The sequence below is a fragment of the Monodelphis domestica genome, chromosome 5 (genome assembly GCF_027887165.1).
Source record: "Monodelphis domestica isolate mMonDom1 chromosome 5, mMonDom1.pri, whole genome shotgun sequence".
In the NCBI taxonomy this organism is placed as follows: Eukaryota; Metazoa; Chordata; class Mammalia; order Didelphimorphia; family Didelphidae; genus Monodelphis; species Monodelphis domestica.
Window position 1 is genome coordinate 72,391,377 of NC_077231.1, and position 20,124 is coordinate 72,411,500.

The 20,124-nt window shown below is 36.6% G+C and overlaps 1 protein-coding gene across 16 annotated transcripts in view; it reads right to left on the reverse strand.

The window, feature by feature from the left end:
• Positions 1 to 20,124, reverse strand: part of ATP2B1 (ATPase plasma membrane Ca2+ transporting 1) — a 171,693-nt gene that overhangs the window by 25,857 nt on the left and 125,712 nt on the right. For all 16 annotated transcript variants that reach the window (XM_007503205.3, XM_056798634.1, XM_056798628.1 and 13 more), the window contains 6 exons: positions 17,971 to 18,225; positions 17,756 to 17,881; positions 15,146 to 15,286; positions 11,878 to 11,916; positions 8,034 to 8,195; positions 6,559 to 6,773 (listed from right to left, as the gene is read on the reverse strand). In XM_007503205.3, the coding sequence (XP_007503267.1) occupies positions 6,559 to 6,773; positions 8,034 to 8,195; positions 11,878 to 11,916; positions 15,146 to 15,286; positions 17,756 to 17,881; positions 17,971 to 18,225 (938 nt within the window). The remainder of the gene's footprint in view (positions 1 to 6,558; positions 6,774 to 8,033; positions 8,196 to 11,877; positions 11,917 to 15,145; positions 15,287 to 17,755; positions 17,882 to 17,970; positions 18,226 to 20,124) is intronic.

Consider the following 20,124-nt stretch of genomic DNA (forward strand, 5'->3'; position numbering starts at 1 on the left):
GTGGATGGTTTTCCTAATTTAAACAATCTTTCCATTCCTGGTATAAATCCTGCCTGCTCATAGTGAATAATCCTCATGACCACTTACTAGAGTATTTTTTCTAGTATTCTATTTAAGATTTTTGCATGTTCATTAAGGAGATTAGTGTGCAGTTTTCTCTGTTTTTGGTCGGCCTGGCTTTGGAATCAGTACCATATGTGTCATTAAAAAAATTTGGTAGAACACCTTCTTTGCTTATTTTGCCACTTTGTATAGTATTAGGATTAAATGTTCTTTAAATGTCTGATAGAATTCACTTCTGAATTCATCTGGCCCTGGGGATTTTTTCTTAGGGAGTTTTTTGATGGCTTGATTTCTATTTCTGATATGTAAGAATTCTATTTCCTCTTCTGTTAATCTAGGCAGTTTATATTTTTGTAAATATTCAACTATATCATCTAGACTGCCGATTTGTTGCCATATAATTGGACAAAATATTTCTTAATTACCTTAACTTTCTCTTCATTAGAGGTGAAGTCTCCCTTTTCATCTTTGATACTTTATTTTTTTTTTAATTTGCATGTCCAATTCATTGACCTCATCCCTCTGATTTGCTAATATATGCACTCAGGGATATAAATCCCCGCCCCCCCCCCCCCCCCCCATCGAGTACTGCTTTGGTTGCATCACATAGATTCTGATATGATGTCTCCTCATTGTCATTCTCTTCAATGAAAAATATTGTTTCTATAATTTGTTCTTTAATCAACCAATTTTGGAGAATCATATAATTTAAATTTCCAATTAATTTTTGATTTGGCTCTCCATGTACACTTGCTAATTATTATTGTTATTGCATTATGATCTGAAAAGGTTGCATTTATTATTTCTGCTTTTTTGCACTTATTTGCCATGTTTTTATGACCTAGTACCTAGGTCAACCTTTGTGAATGTATCATGTGCTGTAGAAAAGAAGTTATATTCCTTTGTGTCCCTATTTATTTTTCTCCATATGTCTATTAACTCAAAATTTTCCAAGATTTCATTCACATCTCTTACCTCTTTAATTTATTTTTTGGTTTGATTTATCTAGATCTGATAGAGAAAGGTTTGGGTCTCCCACTAGTATAGCTTTACTATCTATTTCCTCCTTAAGAGCCAATAGTTTCTCCTTTAAAAATATGGATGCTATACCATTTGGTGCCTATATGTTCAGTACTGATATTTTCTTATTGACTATACTGCCTTTTATCAGGATTAATTACCTTCCCTATCTCTTTTAACGAGATCAATTTTTACTTTGGCTTTGTCAGATATTATGATTGTGACTCCTACCTTCCCTTTTTCAGTTGAAACCCAATAGATTTTGCTTCATCCTCTTACCTTTACCCTGTGTGTATTTACTTGCCTCATGTGTGTTTCTTGTAGGCAACATGAGACGATTTTGGTTTCTAATCCACTCTATTTGCTTCCATTTTATGGGTGAATTAATCCCATTCATATTCAGAGTTATGATTATCACCTGTGTATTCCCCATCAATTGATTTCCTCTCTTATTCCTGCCCTTTCTTCTTTCACCCTTTCTTTCTACAGTGTTTTGATTTTAATCAGTCCCCCTAATCCCCATCCTTATTTTATTTCTCTTCCAACCCCCTCCCTTCTTATTTTTCTTTAGGTCTATTAAATTCCCTCCCCCCCTCTTAACCCCTCCCCTTTGGTACTCCCCACCCTATTCCCCACCTTGGTTTTTCCCTCTCAACTTCCCTGTAGGGTAAGACAGAATTCTATACCCCAATGGATCTAGATGTACTTCCCTCTCAGAACTGATATCACTGAGAGTAAGGTTTAAGTATTACCTACTAGTACTCTCTTCCTCTCCTTCCCTTCCCTCTCCCTTGTGCCTCTTTATGTGGTATAATTTATCCTCTATTCCTTATTCCTTCAAGTTTCTCTTGGTGTCATCTTCTATTCCCCCCCTTTCTTTCTTTCTTTTTTTTAAATATCATCTTAAAACCACTTAAGTACCCCAATCTCTACCTATGGATAATTCTAACTACTATGATAGTTACAAATATCATTTTTCCATACAAGAATATAAACAATTTGACCTAACTGAAGTCCTTGACCCCTCCCCCATTACCTTTTCATGTTTCTCTTTAATTTTGTATTTGGACATCAACTTTTCCATTTAGTTCTGGTCTTTTCTTTACAAATACTTAGGAATCTTCTATTTTGTTGAATGCCCATACTTTCCCCTTGAAGTATATATAGTTAGTTTTTATGGGTAGATGATCCTTGGTTATAAACCCAATTCTCCTGCCTTTCTGAATATCATATTTCAAGCCCTGAGGTCCTTTAGTGTAAAGGCTGCCAGATTCTGTGTAATCCTGATCAGTGCTCCTTGATATCTGAATTGTCAATTGTTGGCTCCTTGTAAAATTTTCTCCTTAGCTTAGAAGCTCTTGAATTTGGCTATTACATTCGTGGGAATTATCTTTTGAGGATTTAATGTAGAGGGTGATCTATAGAGTCTTTCAATGTCTACTTTGCCCTCTTGTTGAAGAACATCAGGGCAGTTTTCTTGGATAATTTCTTGTAATATGATCTCAAAGTTTCTTGCCCCCAATCCACCCCACCCCTGGGTTTTCAGGTAGACCTATGATTCTCAGATTGTCTCTCCTGGTCCTTTTATCTAAGTTGTTCGTCTTCTCAATGAGATATTTCATGCTTCCTTCTATTTTCTCATTCTTTTGACTTTGCTTTATTAATTCTTGCTGCCTTTTGAGATTAGCTTCTACTTACCCAATTCTAGTCTTTAAAGACTGGTTTTTAGCTATGATATTTTGATTTCCCTTTTCAGTTTGGTCAATCCTGCTTTTCATGGCTTCCAGCAGGTCAATTCTGGTCTTCAATCTGCTTATCTTTTCATTTGATTTCTGGCCTTTTTTTCCCCCAAGTGGAATATTCTGTCTTTTAAACTATTTCCCACTTTTCTTACCAAGTTTCTTCTTTCTTACTTAGTTCTTGAACTCAAATTTTGAATTTCTTGAGAGCTTGTGATCCAATTTCCATTTTGGGGGGAAAGTTTGGATGTGTTTGCTTGTTTGTCACCCTCTGCTGTCTCCTCTGTAGTCTGCTGTTTTTCACCACAGAAGTTATCCAGGGTTAGAGTCTTTTTCTTATTTTTTTTGGTAGTTGTAGATTGTAGTTCTTGGGTATTGGTGGCCATTGCTGTGTTAGATTTTTTCTTCCCTTCCCAGCCAGAAGTCTTGAGTGAGGAAGGTAGGCAGCTCTCTCTGTATCAATCTACATAGCAGTTTTTGCTCTCAGGCTATTTTTCAGTCTCCACTGCATATGCTGTGGGCAGCCCCTCTCTGCCCTATCTCTACGCCCAAGCTCCTCATTCCTCAGCCTCCTGGAGTCCCAAGTCTCGCTGTTTTCAGGGGCAAGTCTATGGTGTCCTCAGCCACTCCCCCAAGAACCTAAAGAATGCCCTGTGCTCACTCTGACTCTGGTGTTGTGGGGGAGGGGTGATCAGCTTGAACATGGAGTATCCCCTTATAGTGTGGAAATGCTGAAACCCTGCCTACCTTTAAGGCTGAGACCTATGGTAGAGCCCCTTCACTCATCTGATTTTGATTTTTGTCTTTTTGAGGTGCTTTATATCAGCTGATGGTGAGAAGAAGACCCTTGCTTCTACTCTGCGGCCATCTTAGCCCAGAAGTCAGGAGCTTCCATTCTAATAGTGAAGGCAGGGGGATATGGGTGAAGGGAGACCAGAAATAGCTTCATTGTGAGGCTCTATCTAATCTCAGAGGAAGGCATGAATATGAAAACTTTGGCAGGAGCAGAACTGTATTCTAGGAATTAGAGGAAGTCCAGGTACAGTTAGGGAGATAAGAGACAAAAGGTCAAGTTCGACAACAATTAGGAGTTTGATTTGGTTAGAAAATAGCATGCATGAAGGAGGTAAAGTGCAAATGTACATGATATTGAGATGTTGAAAGATTGGAGGAAGTCAGGCTAAAGACTTTGCATTTTATCCTAAAGGAAACAAATCCAATGAAGTTTAGGGGGAAAACATCACAGATATGTCTTAAGAAGATTATTTTGGCAATTTATCTGAAAGATACATTAGTGGGGTGTTGAGATGAATGGTAAGGAGCATAAACAGTAATAGCTGTTACAATAGGCCAGGTAAAAGGTTAATTTTTTTGAAAGCCAAACCAGGCCCCATCATCCTAGAGTCCAAATAGCTTGTGTAATATGAGGGATAGCTTGACCACTTTTAACTTTGAGAGGGAAGGTTTTTTTCTGACTGAGTTGGCATGTAGTACTCAAGTTGAGTCTTGAAGAACAGAAAATCTAAGCCAAGTGAATTCATGGTAGGCCTCTGTAGAGGAGTAGTTGGGAGAGTGGCACATTCCTCCAGGGGTGGGGTGGGGGGTGGGGTGGGGGAGAGGATCTCAATGGTTTCACAGACCTGGGTTTTTTGAGTAAAGAAGTGACAATCAGGGCAGTGAATAAAGGAAAGGATGGCAATGTGAGGGCTGAAGCATAGAGGAACTGCGTTTGAAAAAGAGGAGGGAAGTTTTTTTAGTGGGAGAAGATGAGTTCAGTTTAACTTAAAAGTGAAACATTTAGTAAAAGCAAGAATATATCTGGTTAAATTATGTAATTTGCTGAGATTAACAGTGTTGCAAAATCATATAAATTTACTAATAAATCTTGAATAAAATCAGAATACACATTAACTGACTTAGGCAGAATGAGGCCTTCTATTTCAGGAGTTATAAACAATTATTTTTTGAGAAATAAAAATGACTGAAATCTAATATGAAAGAATCAGAATATTCTTCTCTTCTTCTTTGATCCCCAAACATAGACACAACAAATAATTACTGAAGATAATAAGGACAATTTCTAGCACTATTCCTGCACAAATATAGCATTCACAGCTAAGTTTAATAGGTGGGGAAAGGTTATATACATCATGCAAAAAAATAGCATAGAAAGCATAGAAGAATTATTGGAATTATACTTCATAAAGTTTTAAATAAATGCCTTATTTGGAAGGAAAATGGTTTTAAAAGCTTTTCATGATACTCACTAACAAGTATTAATTTGTTGTCTTTTTTCCTCTGATCACCTACAAAGATAATCTCCTTAATATCTGTGTGGAGCAGACTAACATTGGGATTAATTTAAATGCTCAGATGTGTAAAACCTTAATTAAATATTTAACTTTCATGTGCTAAGTAGAAAACAATTATATTATTCCTCCTATTCAACCTCTTGCCCATTCTCACTTCACAGTAATAGATAATTCTGAAAAAAAATTTTAAAGGGTGATTCCTTCCAGGTCATTACAAGCATTTTGGAATATTACAAATGACAAAATCACTAGGGCAAGAGTCACATTCTTTTATATAGTACATTATTATCACTCATATTTATGGAGAAAAAAGTTAATTATGTGTGTAGCATTTTTCTAATAAAAATTTTTGACTATAAAGATTCCTTCTTAACTCATCCTTTTGGATTCATCAAATATTTGTGTACCTAATGTGTATAATTGATATATACAAAGAGAACTGAAATTGAATGCCTGTTTATAATCTAGTACATACAATCTAGACAGATAATAATGAACTACACTGTAAAGGGGATTGTGATAATTATGTAAGAGGTAGCAAGTGCAACGAGAGATTAGGGGAGGGAGAGACTTCTTTCAACATACATTTTTACCATTAGCAAATGACAATTTACAAAGTCCATTTTGTTTTATAAAATAGGAAGCAAAAGTTAGTTTATAAGAATACCTACCAGGAAAACAGGGCAAGTTATAAGGTTTGTAATAAAATTGAAAGATGAATCTGAAATTTTAGAGCAATTCTTATCAGTTCCAGATATTTTGTTTCTTGATAGTAGAGAGGAATTTTGTGATTCTATCATTCCTCATGTTTTTTTTTTTAACAATAATTAATTAACTGTTATAATGCTCTGATTCAGTAATGATTCTATGAAAATGAGGAGACCTGAATAGGTTTTGGGAGAATTTGCCTCACATATCAGGAGAACAATCAAAGGTTCTCTATAGATGAAACACAGAATACATAATACCTAAAAAGAAGATTCCAGTTCAGGATGAAATTGCTACCTTACTCAGAGTTCTCAGATTCTTAATATCATTTTGATAATTCAAAACCCCATTTGAATCATGGATATGTGTCAGAAAGACAGTGGGTACAAAGAGAAAAAAAAATCACTGAACATGGGAGTCACTAGAACTTACTAACTTCTGCTGTTGTTCTTGGACTGGTCACAATCACTCTAGAGCTCAGTTACCTAATCTGTAAAATGGGAAGTGGTAAGGTATAGCAAGAGAGACTTGGCTAGATCAGAGACTCTCAAACTTTTTGATGCTTGGACTTTTTAAACTCTTGGAAAATATTTAGGGAAACCACCACCAAAGAGATTATGTTTATGTGGGTCATATGGCTATTGTTATTTATCATATTTAGAAATAGCCTTACTTAAAAAGATTTCCCTCTTCTGAGTCATTACTGCAGGACTTACCTTTACAGAGTAAGCAAGTGAGATAGTGACTGCAAGGGGAAGACCTTCAGGCACTGCTACCACCAGGACCGTGACACCAATTATGAAGAACTTCACAAAATACTGGATATAAATAGGTGTACACTCCGCCAGCCACGGTCGTTTCTGAACCCAGAATGTGTCGATTACAAAATATAATACAAGGATGATAACTGTGATTGCAGACATCAATAGCCCTTCCATTGAAAAGAAAAAAATAATAGAATTACCTAAGGAAATAGGACATTTAAAAAAAATCTACAAGAAATTCCTGATCTCTAATGTGGGCTTTCTAAACTAATTTTATCTGCTGATTTGTTAACAGTTTGTTTATACTTCATAAAGGGAGTCAAAAGGGGGAAGAATTACATTATATTGTCTGGTCTCCAGAAAGTAACAAGCTCAGCCAAAGTTTGTAGTTTTATATCCCAAATGATGTATTAAGTCTCTAAAAAGGGAGGAAGGTATGGTACAGCTAAATTTCTTTCCAATTCTTGGAATTAAGTTGTTTAGATAATTTCATCATTTTATATGTTAGAAAATGTCAATTCAGAAAGTTTTGCACTGAAATAAATGGACCTTCACAAATCATTTATTTGCAATTTTAGATAACTTTCATGTCACTACAAACAGAAATGATTGCATATTTTAAATATGCTTAAGGGATTAATTATGTCAAGGGACAACTAGGTAGCATAGTCATTGAGTAAGATGTTGGTTCGGACTTGGAAGGACGTGGATTCAAATATGACCTTAGAAACTTCATAGCTGTATGATAGACTCTTAAATGAGTTATTTAACGCTGATTGCTTAGCACTTGTTATTTTTCTGTCTTAGAATTGAAGGTAAAGATATATATATATATATATATTTTTTTTTTGTTATTTTTTTTTAAAAGGCAGAATTTCAACCTTTTTGGCAATGAAAAGGTTCAAACCTCATTGTGAGGAAATGAGGCTGTGGTGACCACCTTTCTAAGGCTTCTTCCACCTCTAGTTCTATAATACACATCAGCCACTCTTCTACAACTTAAAAAGTTTTTAACAGGGTGCTGTGGACACTGAAAAATTAAGACTTGCACAGGGATGTAGTATATACATCCTGATAATTTCATTTTAAAATCGAAAACAAGTCCACTCTCATTATAGCAAGTTGGATCTCAATTACAAACTAAGCAGGAAAAAAAGTAATGATGAAATCTTATTTTAATCAAACATAATTAGACAGTTTATATAGATACACTAAGACTTCTGGGAACTCCTTATCATTGGCTATCATCTCTAGCTCAAGAGAAATAAAATTAGTGTGTGTAATATGTGTTCTTCCTAATTTACTTTTTATTCATATCCTCCAATGTAGAACTTTGGCTTTAAAAAGGAAGTGATATAAGCAACTTTTAAAAAGGAAGAAAACAGTCAAAGTTAAAAAAAAAATCTTTTCTTCCCATTACTTCATACCTGCTTTTCCAATCTGAACTGCCAATTTTGTAAGTTTTCCTTGTAAAACTGACTTTTCTTTCTTTGGCAAGTTTGCTTTCTTTTTGTCTTTTTCATCACCATCTCCTCCTTCCTCACTCTTCAATGGCTGCATTTCCATGGCTGCACCATCCTGAGCTTTTGCTAAGATTGAAAAGAAACATATTTTTAAAAATCATCATATATCATTTGTATGATTTACATGTTATTAGAATTTTTATTAATATTATGATCTGTAGAAATTCAGAAACCACTTGATCACTCAAAGCCCCCCCCCCCAATATAATAAATGAACATTTATTATGCAACTCTATTATGTGCAGAGAATTCTGCTATCCGCTGAGAAATATACATTTGGATGAGACACAAGCCCCGCCCTCAAGGAAATGAAGTCTAATAAAACACCCTCACAGTAGTCATTTGAATAGTATTCTATTCACATCTAATTGGCTAAAACTCAAATGTGCATTGATACATGTAATAATGCAGATTATATTTAAGTATGTTAGATTACTACAAGAAGTAATAGAAGTCCTAAGGAAAAAGATCATTACTGGGCTGACAGAAAGAAAGGAGATGAAAAGGAATTTAAGTGGAAAAGGCTACCTAGAGTAAGTGATATTTGAGATGAGTTTTAAATGATGGCTTTTAATAAGCAAAGAGACACAATTAAGGAATATTACTATAAAAAGTATACTGGTGTGACCAATATTAGTAGTGAATATTTAGAAGACAGACTTGCCCATATTTAGCAAGTGTATAATGAATGGAGGAGAGTAATATTAATTAAGATTGGAATGATGGTATGGTACCAGATGACAGAGGGCTTCCAATAATTAAAGACTATAACCCTGATTTGATAGCCAATAGACACTAAAGGGCCTTTAACAAAGGGGTGGCATTCACCCAATCGATGTACTATTTTGGAAGCTGCTGTAAAATCAAAGAACTTCAGAGTTGAACTGTCTTCAGTGGCCACCTAGTTTAACCCATTTGCCAAAAGGAATTACACCTCCCCACCCTACTTACATCTGAGATAGGGAATAATCTAGCATTTCTGCTTGAAGAACTCTATTGAGTTAGTTCCTTTTTTAAGTCCAAATTTGCCTTTCTGAAACTTGCATCTGTTATTCCCCTCAGTGACCATTTAGTCCAAACTAAACTGAAAAAAGAATTCTCTCTATAGCAAAAAAATAGCTTCCTGGGTTTATGTTTAAAAACCTCCAGGCAGCGGGTCAACTTGGAAGGTTTTTTATATTAGGTAGTTTTGTTAGAAGTTATTTGTTATTTCTTTCATTAAGCCTTAATTTGCTTCTTCTTCGTCTATTTTTTTTTACATTTCTACCTATTGTTCCTTGTTTTGTCCTTAGAGGCTATAAAACAGCCCTTCTATCTACTTGAAGTAACTTCCCTGTTCCACTCCAAACCTCATTTCTCTTTTCTGGCAAATGATTGGATATGACAAATACCAAAGTTGAAGATCACCCCAAGACTATGAACACATGAAACAGGGATAAACTCTAAGAGAACATCACCATTAAGATATAACAAAAAGGAGGAGACAGGAGTCCAGATTGGGAACCAGAGACTGGGAAAATGTATCGCTGTTAGTTAAGAGAATTTCCAATAGAAAAGAGTCAACAGATTTATTAATAAGCTAGAGTGGGGTCAAGAAGGATTAAAAATTAAAAAAAAAAAAGTCTATTGGAATAGGCATTTGGGTGATCACTGAAGAGCTTGGAGCAGTTTGGGTCCAAGATTGAGAAGACAATGGATGTAAGGATGTAAGGAAGTAGAAATATAGGTTGGAGACATCTTTTTTAATGGTTTAATTTTTTTAGCTGGATTGGGTCAATGGAAAACTTTCCTTTTTAAACCTGCAGAGAGCAGCGCAAGCTATAAGTAGATAAGATGGACCCAGGGGAGGAGTAAGCAATTTAAAATGTATTGTGGTGGATAGAAAGTTGAGGGGGGAAAAGAGTGTGTTCTAAGTCAGTAGTTGAAATTCCATTGTGACTGGAGGCAAGAAAGACAAAGAGTTTGAACAATAAGCATTTGTGGAATGACAGAAGGAAGCTGAGGGAGTTCATATATTCTATAACAGAGTGCTAAGTTTCCTTTTTCTAATCAAAGGTTCTGAAGGAATAGTTGAGAGCAAGAAAAGAGTTAGAAGCTGAAGCCAAGAGGGCTACCAGAAAGGAGGTAAGCACATTAGTTGCCCCTTGCCCACTCATACAAAAACTGAAACATAGCATTAGACTGAATAATAACCAAGAAATCCAATGAGATGCTACAGGAAGTGATTTCTTCCAACACAGAACTACACAAAAGTCAGCCAGAAGTCTGCAGGCAATAGGAAAAGGAGCTGCCAGCAAAGTCAGAGCCAACTCAGGCAAACAAGCCAGCAGCCTTTCAGCATGACCAAGGATGGGCCAAAGACACGTGTACCCTGCAGGGCTCTCGGTCCAAAGGCAGGAAGAGCAGAGGAGGACTCTCTGGAAAAGCCCCAGAATAGCTGTAAATCCACAGTAGGGGATGCTGGAAGCTATCAGATGAAGTAGCAATCTGTGCAGGAGCACTTAGACTAGGACATTCCATGATTCCAAGGCCTCCAGTATTCAAAATTTCAAAGATGAGGGTGAGCCCTAACTCCAGGAGACAGAGGTCAGCAGAGAAACCCAGGTGACTCAAATCAAGGTCCCACAAGGTTGACCCCTCCATAACATGAAAGAGATAATTTCAGAGAACCTTGGGAATGTGAACGAATGCAGATAATGGAGTAGATCAGGAAAATAACTAATGCAATGACATTGTATGAAAAAAAAGCTCTGAACGAATCCCCACCACTGATGAAAGTGATGTGCAGCTGCCCCTCCAGAAGACCTACTATGTCAGACTGGGTTGGACTGAATATGAAGATACCTCTATTTGTGAAAATGGCTGTAAGATTATTTTCTTCCTTTTTTAGTTGGGGAGTGGGAGTATTAATAATGGTGTCCTCAATAAAAGAACACTGAAGTTTGCAAAATGTACAGAAAAGAACAGAAGGAAAAATGGATGAACAGGGAAAGTTTGAAAGAAATGTGTGGAATTTATTATATAATTCTTTAGAAATCAAGAAGTATGAAGGAGAAACTCATGGTTTCATGTATAATTCTCTTACCTATGTACATAAAAAGTTATTTTTTTGTGTGTTTCAGTTCAGAATTTTGAAAGGCTTGGAAAACTCTTTGTAATTATTAGGTGTAGAGAAATGAGATTAAGATTAGAGGATTAATGACAGACTAGACAGTACAGGTAAAGCTCTAGCTAATGAATTCTGGATGAGTGAAATGGGGCCAAATTCTTTGAACAATGTTCAGCAGCCACAGAGTGAGAATGGGTTACATCCAAGGAAGATGATTCCTAGGCTGGAAAGAGCATGTGGTCAGAAGACAAGAAAAGGCAGAAGTGGCAAAGGATGGACAAGTTCCAAGTTGGATGGAGTCAAATAGAAAATCCTAATGGTGAAGTTACAAAAAGGTAACTATCAGAAAACATTCTTACCCTGACCCAGCCAAGGAGATAAGTCACGAGCATATAGCAACACACACAACTTACTTCAAAAGTCACAACCTTTGCTGCCCTATCTAGCCATTTCCATTATTAAAAATGTGGTGGGTAACATACATTACTGTCTTCTGCATATCTTCATATAGATGCTATTTTTGAGCCAAGAAGGTAAGTAGAAGAGATGTAGGCAGGTCATGATTTTTTAATTAAACCAATTGCATTCCTAAAGATAAGACAACTAATTTCTTGGTAATGCTAATGCTTCTAAATTTACCTTTGTTGCGGTTTTCAACAGTTCCATCTTGTTTCTTATCTATAAGGGAAAAAAAAAAAGAGAATTAAGCTCAAAACCTCAAAAAGTATTATCTGTAAACACAAACTTATCAAATATAATGTATAACAGCATAATCACTTTAATAATCATAATAGTAGTAGTATGTTTTGTTTATGGTTCAGTTGGTCATTAGTAATCCTTCAGATTTGTTACAAGTTTTTAATGTTCTCCATTATATTTCTCTTATTGCTGAATAAATGTTCTGTATTGTATGTACACTTGTATTTTAAAAATCTAATTATATAGTTAATTATAAAAGAACTGGAAGGGAGCTTAGAAATAATCTAGTTTCCTTCTTTTCTTACTTCCCTTCCTTCTTTCATATTGTTTAATCTCCCAACTCCAACTTTCCAACTGAAAACAGAAAGCAGGAAAAAAAAACCCAACACAACAATTCTTTAACAAAGAAGCATTGGGGGGGAGGAGGGGGGTAAGCTGGGTGGTTCAGTGGATTGAGAGCTAGGTCCAGAGATGAGAGGTCCTGGGTTTAAATCTGGCTCAGACACTTCTTAGCTGTGTGATTGTAGTCAAGTCATTTGACCCCCATTGCCTAGCCCATATCACTCTTCTGCCTTAGAACCAATAAACAGTATTGATTCCAAGACGGAAGGTAAGGGTCAAAAAAAAAAACAAAAACAAAAATGCATAGTCAAGGAGATGAGTCCATACAGTGACCAGGTCCAGAAATGCATTTCACTTACTGGACCCAGAATTCACTGCTTCTCTGTCATGTTATTTCTCATCATCGATCTTCTGGAGATGTAGTTACTCATTCCACTGATAGAATTCATAAGGCTTTCAAAGATGTTTTTCATTATAATGCTGTCACTGTAGTAATTTTCTTCTTGTGCTCTTCTCTCTCTGCAACAGTTCCTAATTCCCAGAATTTTTTGAAGCCACTCCCTTCATCCTTTTGGGGGGTGGGGGAGGGGGCACAATAATATTCCATCGCATTCATATATCATGATTTGTTCGACCATTCCCCAATTGATTTGCAATTTATTTTCAGACCTTTTCTCCCTGCTCCCTTCCTGGCTTTTAATCTCTTCAGGATCTGGAAGTTTGCTTTGCTTGTGACCATTTCTCCTCCAGTACTTATTATTAACTTCCTTTTGCCTCTTCCCACCTGCTTCTGCGTGTGTGTGCGCGTGTGTGTGTGTGTGCGTGTGTGTGTGTGCGTGTGTGTGTGTGTGTGTGTGTCTTTCAACCCTCATTTGTTATTTACCCTGGATGATCTCATTACTTTTTTTTTTTTGCCTAGAAACTCTGTATTTTTTACTTTGACATTCCTGGGACATTTCCCATGGGTGCTTCTTTCAGGAGGGGTTACCTTCTATTTAATTTAATTTTTTCTTCTGGTTCTCTAATAGATAAAGCCTTGATTTCTTGGAGTACAGCTACTAACTTCCCATTGAACTTGAGCAGTCTCTGTTCAAGCTAAAGTTTTGATTTTTTCTAAAGAATTAAAAGAATCCTCGAGACCCTCTAGTTCAATCGTCTTATTTTAAGAGATGACAAAGCTCACTCTGAGCCAGAATTCAAACCCAGGTCTTTTAGTAGCATTCTGAAGAAACAATCTGACAAAGGATCAAAGATTAAAACATGAAATGCAAATTGGGATTAGTTCATGTCTTCATCCTTCCTCCAGCAGGCTTAATATTTATTTCCAGTCTTTCCCCAACTCATCCTCCACATGGCTGTTCAAATTATTTTCAATTATTTTCATTTTTATCTAATTAATTTATAATATTTTTCCATGGTTACATTATTTATGTTCTTGCCCTCTCCTCCTTCCTCACCTCTCCTGGAGCCAATGAGCAATTCCAATGGGTTTTACATTTATCATCGTTCAAAACCTATTTCTATATTACTAATATTTGTAATAGTTATCATTTAAAGTCAACAGCCCCAATCCTATCCCCAACAAACTATGTGATCAATCATATGTTTTTTTTTCTTCTGTATTTCTGTTCTCATAGTTCTTTCTCTGGATGTGAATAGCATTCTTTCTCATAAGTCCCTCCGAATTGTCCCGGATCATTTCATTGCTGCTAGTAGAGAAGTCCATTACATTCAATTGTACCACAGTGTATCAGTTTCTGTGTACAATGTTCTCCTGGCTCTGCTCTTTTCACTCTGCATCAATTCCTGGAGGTCGTTCCAGTTCACATGGAATTCCTCCAGTTTGTCATTTCTTTCAGCACAATAATATTCCAATCCCATCAGTCAAATTATTTTCTTAAAGAATAAGGCCTGACAGTCACTCCTCTATTCACATTCCAGTGACTGGCTCCTAGTTACTTCTCAAATTAAATATAAACCCCTATGCTTGCAATGTAAAGCCCTTCATTCTCCAATCTAACCCCAACTTATCTGTTGACTTTTTCTATATATTATTTTATATGACCCAACTGGACTTCTTACTGTTCCCTGGTGGAGGAATTTATATGGTTGATGATCCAACAAAATCAATTATGGAATAGTCAGATAAGCTGTAGCAAAAGTGAGGATGGTGTTACGAGAACAAAGAGAAGAGCAGATATTTAGGAATAGAGTATGGGTAACAACAAAAAATAGTCAAGACAAGTCAAGATTTGAGAAAAGACCATCAGAGCTGGCAATGGGAAGTCACTAGTAACTCTGGAAGTAGCAGTTTCACAATTGAGTGATGAAGTCTGAAGCCAAATAGCAATGGGTAGGGGGAGAAGTGAGAAGAAAGGAAGTACAAGCAATGAAAGAAAACAGCTCTTTTGGCAATGAAAGTGAGCCCAGATAAGATGACAGCATGGTGGGGTGAGGGAAAGGTCAAGTGAGGGCTTTTTTATGGACTGGGGAGACATAGGCATGTTTGTGGGCAACAGGGAAGAAATCAGTAAACAGGGAAAGACTGAAGATTAAAAAGAGAGAGGTGATTCTTGTGGAACAATCTGATGAAGACAGGAAGTAATGGATTTAAGGGTTGAAGAGAGGTGTTGGATCATTTTACTATCCCTTAATTTGCCTTCTTTCATATTAAAATGTTTACTAGGGTCCTTCCTCAGTTGTTTATTTCAATGGAAAGTACTGTGCATTCTATAGAATGTGAACATTAAAAAGGCAATTCAATTTATTTTTTTCTTCAAAATTGCTTTATCAATGAAAAAATCCAGCTTCAACAACCATTTTCAAATATAAACAATTTTTAAAAGAATCAAATAACTGTATTTACTTTTCTTTTCTTTTTTCTTTTCATCTTTCTTTTCTTCTTCTTCACCTCCAGCCCCAAGTAAGGTAAAAATAATTCCAGTTTGGGAGTTCACACCCACAGCAGTAACTACCATTCTTCCAGAGCCTTCCATCACATGGGTACCTGCAAGAATATAAAATGTAGTTTCTACTTTGTAAACTTGATGCTATTCAATAAGAATCATAAAACTAACATCATTTAAAAATGAAGAAAATATAATTATTCAAAATTTTCACAGATGAGTATTAAGATAAAGCTTTCAAAAGTAGACACTCAATCTCCAAGAAAAGTTTTAGGAAATAGAGGTAAATTATTCAAAGTAATTTCAAACCAGATATATCTCTATGGTAATAGTTTTCTAATTAGTCAAATCTCACTTCTGTCAGAAACAAAAATTAATAGCAGGTATAACTACTCTGTGGAAAAGCATAAATAGGTTAATGGAAGCAGTTATGATTACAAACCTCTTGGAAATTTTTATAGTTTCTTAACACTTTTTTTTTAAACCCTTACCTTCTCTGTCTTGGAACATTCCAAAGCAGAAGAGTGTGGTAAGGGCTAGGCAATGAGGGGTTAAGTGACTTGCCCACAGTCACACAGCTGGGATGTATCTGAGGCCAAATTTGAACCCAGGACCTCCCATCTCTGGGCCTGGCTATCAATCCACTGAGCCACCCAGCTGCCTCCCCCCTTCTTAACATTTTTGTGGAACAAGTCTTTTAAATCTAATTGGTAATTGTAAAAAAAAAAAGTAAAAAAGTGAATGAAAACAAATCAAAGATCTCACTTAAAATATCACCACAGTGTTCAATAAGTCACTTTCTGTATTTTCATTCAAGTAGATCTGTGAATTCCAGATCTTTGGTAAATATCTGTGGAATAAATTATATTTATATGACACATATAACATCAGAAAAGTGACAAAGAAAAAAAGAAAAGTCATTACTTTTGACTTTTTTTAACTGAAAAATGAATGGAGAAAGTGGCAACCTTGATATGCTCAAAGGTCTTTAACAGCTCTAAAGCTGTGCTTAGAGGATCCCACTCTAATGCCCTAAAACCTCATAGCTGATCCTCCACTCCTAACCACCCCCCATTGGCTGCCCTTCCTTGCCTATAAATGTGCTTCCTCAAACTACAAAAAAGCCCCTCTTGATGTTTCTCCCTCTATTAAGCTATCATTCTAGATCAGTCTTCTCGATTCACTGTTCAGACTCAAAGAGAAGGCTGCCAATTCTTCCCTCCTTCCCTCCCTACTCCTCAGTCATTTGCAATCTGGCCTTAGCTGTCTCCTACCCACACTTGGCCAAGCAACAAGCAGTTATTAAATATCAGGCTTTGTCCAAGGCTGCTTTGGGGATACAAATTTTAAAAAAAAAAGGAAAAAAAGAAACAATCTATCCTCTCAAGAAGCTGACATTCTATTGAGATGCCAAAGATCTGATTCAGAACCTCCTTCCATTTAAACTAGTAAATATTCTCCTTAACTCACAAAGCTGCAGTCAGTCTGTCTGTCTGTCTCATTGAAATTCTGTACACTACACAACAATCAATCTCCTAAATGCCATAATGTTTATTTCCCTTTTGAAAGCCTGTTGTGACTCTCAGCTACCTCTAAAACAGAACAACGACCACTCAGTAAGGCATCTAGGACAGGCACGCCCTGGCTCTGGCTGGTTCATCACATCCCTCCACATATGCCTCTTTATATTCCCAAAGGCCACCCCCCAGAGACAGAATGGGCCAGCTTTAGACCTCTCTCTGGATTGGAAAACCCTTCTGCAGTGGATGCTGAGAGAGGCTCCTTGAGGGGAGGAACTTTAATTCTTGTCTTTGTGTTTCCAAACTTGGTATAGTGTTTTGGTACACACTATGCATTTAATAAATGATTATCAAATTATCCTTTTTTCCAACACCCAATTCGAAAGACTCCTGGTCCATGCAAACCTTCCTTGAACTCACAATCTTGAAAGATCTCTCCTTCCTTCAATTGTCTAAAGTAGTTTGTATCGCTCTCTTAAGACACAAATGGGTCAGTTTTTTGTCTCTGTGATCCCAGAATATGCTCAACACAATTGAAGAATTTGTTTAATTGGACAGATTCATTTTTGGACACAAATACAATACATTCAAAGAGAAAATTTTATTTTGATTGAGCCTATGACCAATAAAAGATATTTCCCTGACATATCCTTGCCCCAATCTACCTTCTCTCTCAAATAGCTCCAATCTTTCCTCTGAGTACCCTTGATTGGCTGTCTCCCAGACATACAAAATCTTTCCTATTGCCTTTAAAATACAGCTCGAGCAAGCACACCTTCCACTTGAATGTGCCCCAACTATTAGTCTTTAACTATCCTCTTTTATGTCTTTGTGGTCTCCCAGGATAGGATGTTAGCCCTACTCCTTCAGAGTTGTAATTGTTTCTTATTGGTATCCCCAGTGCCCACCAAGAGATGCTTTCACGTTTTTTTTAAATTGCTTATCCAATGCTGGTCAATAAATTCTCTGCAACTTTTACAATTCTTCAGGGAATATCTCATCCTCATCTTACAGTTTTTAATTGATATAGCCTTTATAAACAATGCAGACCTGATAAAAGCAAGGGGTCTTTATCTAATGTCTTCTTAACATGATCGGATTCTCCAGTCAGTGAGCTTTCATCAATTTTTAGATCATTTCCTTGAATAAGTATCCCATCAGCTGGAAGAAGATCACCTGAAACACCAAGCAAAGAAGGGGTGTACTGTGAGTGAGATTGTTGCCTTTGGGGTGGGCTGAGGATGTCCTTTCTCCTGGATGCTTACCATATTTCACTTGGGCAATATCCCCCACAGTAATGTCGGCCACTGGTATCTGAATGACTTGCCCGCCTCTGATAACTGTGAACTTCTGTTCTTGTTCGATTCGACTCTGCAGACCTCGAAACTGCTTCTCTTTACTCCAGTCATTGAATGCCGTCACTAACACAACACATACTACTGACAAAAGGATAGCAGCTCCTTCAATCCAGCCGGTTTCACCTTCCCCTTCTTCCTCCCCAACAGAAACTTGTCCACAAACTATAGGGGAAAAAGGGCAAAATTAATTGGTGTGGTTACCATAGCCTTACATCAGTCAGTAGATAAGCATTTACTGAGGTTACTAAGGTATGCCAATGTTCAAAGTGCCAGGCCTGGATGCAAGAAGAATTCAAATCCTGCCTCAGTAACTTTCTAGCTGTGTCACCCAGGGTAAGCCATTTTACCTTTCAGTTTCCTCAACTATAAATGGGGGTAAATAACAGCATATATCTCCCCAAGATTGTGGTGACAATCAAATGAGATAAAAACTATAAAGTGTTTAGCACAGTGCCTGGCACATAGTAAATGCTATGTAAATGTTGGTTATTATAATTCTAAAGCTCCTCTTAAGGGTCATGAATTGTGTTAAATGCCAGGGATGGAAAAAAGGATAAAAGACAGTTCCCACTCTAATGTGGGAGTATTTATTTGGTAGCTTGTTACTTATAATAATCAAATCGTTCTACAAATAAATATTAATTCCCTATTATTTATAGAGTATTGTGAGGACACAAAAAAATGAAAAAGGATAAATTCTAGATCTTAAACATTTATTGTGGAACTGGGGAAATGAGATTATACATCTCCCCTACCCTCCACCCCTGCCCTCCATGGAGCTCCTGGGGAGGGACTTCCTCTATATTACTGGCCTCTCTTCTCTGCCCTGAGGACCTTAAAATAAAAGTTCAGTGCCTAACCAAGAGTCGCAGGGCTTGTGTATGTCAGGGGCAAGGCTTGAACTCAGGCCTTCCAAGCCAGCCTTCTCTGTGACACCCAAATGTATGAATATAATTAATGGCAACAGGACTGCACCTGGGGGTGGGGCCGGGTTCTTTCAATGGTTTTGAAAACTCCCTTTAACAGTGCTTATTCATATTAAAGAATTAAAAAGCTAACAATAATTTTAAAGAGATAAAAAGGATAGGATCTAGACCTGTTATTTTGCTGATTTACAGAGCTCTCAGTTGAGTAAACTCCTATCAAATTTTATAAGCATGTCTTCACTAGACTCTCTCTCAGTAAGTATAAGGGAAAATATCTGCTGAAATGAAGAGTGAGAGATTCAAGAAAGAAGATAATTTACCAAATAGTCTCTGTGAGCAAAAGGACAATCAACACAAGTGTTGAGTTTGTATTGGGATTAAACACAGCTTTTGGGGACAATTTCCTCTACTACCATCTAACTACTTGAAAACACATTTCAAGTTACCTATTCACATTTGCAACTCAGACTAGACAACTGTACTGAATATCAAAAAACTGCTTCCATTGGCTCTTATTCTATTCTATTATTCTCTGATTCTATTCTAATAAGTAAATCTATTTTATATGAAGTTGCTATAAAGTTCATCTTGGTAAACTAAATATTTTACTAACCACTGGATTTAAACTCTAGCTATCCACTGACATAGCTGTGTAACCTTGAACAAATCCATGAAGCTCTCTGCCTTTAAGTTCCTGAACTTATGAAGTCAACAACACTCAGTATTCTTATGAAAATCAAATAAGGATGCATGACAAATAATTTGCAAGCAACTATTCAAATGATCCAACTACATTTCTTCTCTAAAGTATCCCCTGACTCTTCACAGAAGCTATTCCAAACCTTCTTTCTCAAATTATCTTGTCTCTTACTTTCCAAGGAAAATTGAATCCATTTGAACTGAGTTCCCCTTTCCCCCCTTGTCTTCATCTCAAAACGCCTTAACATTATCTTCTTTTCCCCAATTTTTGAAAATGTAGTGGATGTTCACCTTGCCGAGGTCATCTCCTCTACACATGCCCTTGATCTCATCCCTTTTTCTAGTCTTCCAACTTTCTTGATCTCTCTGCTGCATCTGACAGTACTGATTCCTCACTTCTCCTGGATCCTTTCCAGTTTTTTTTCTATCTTTACTC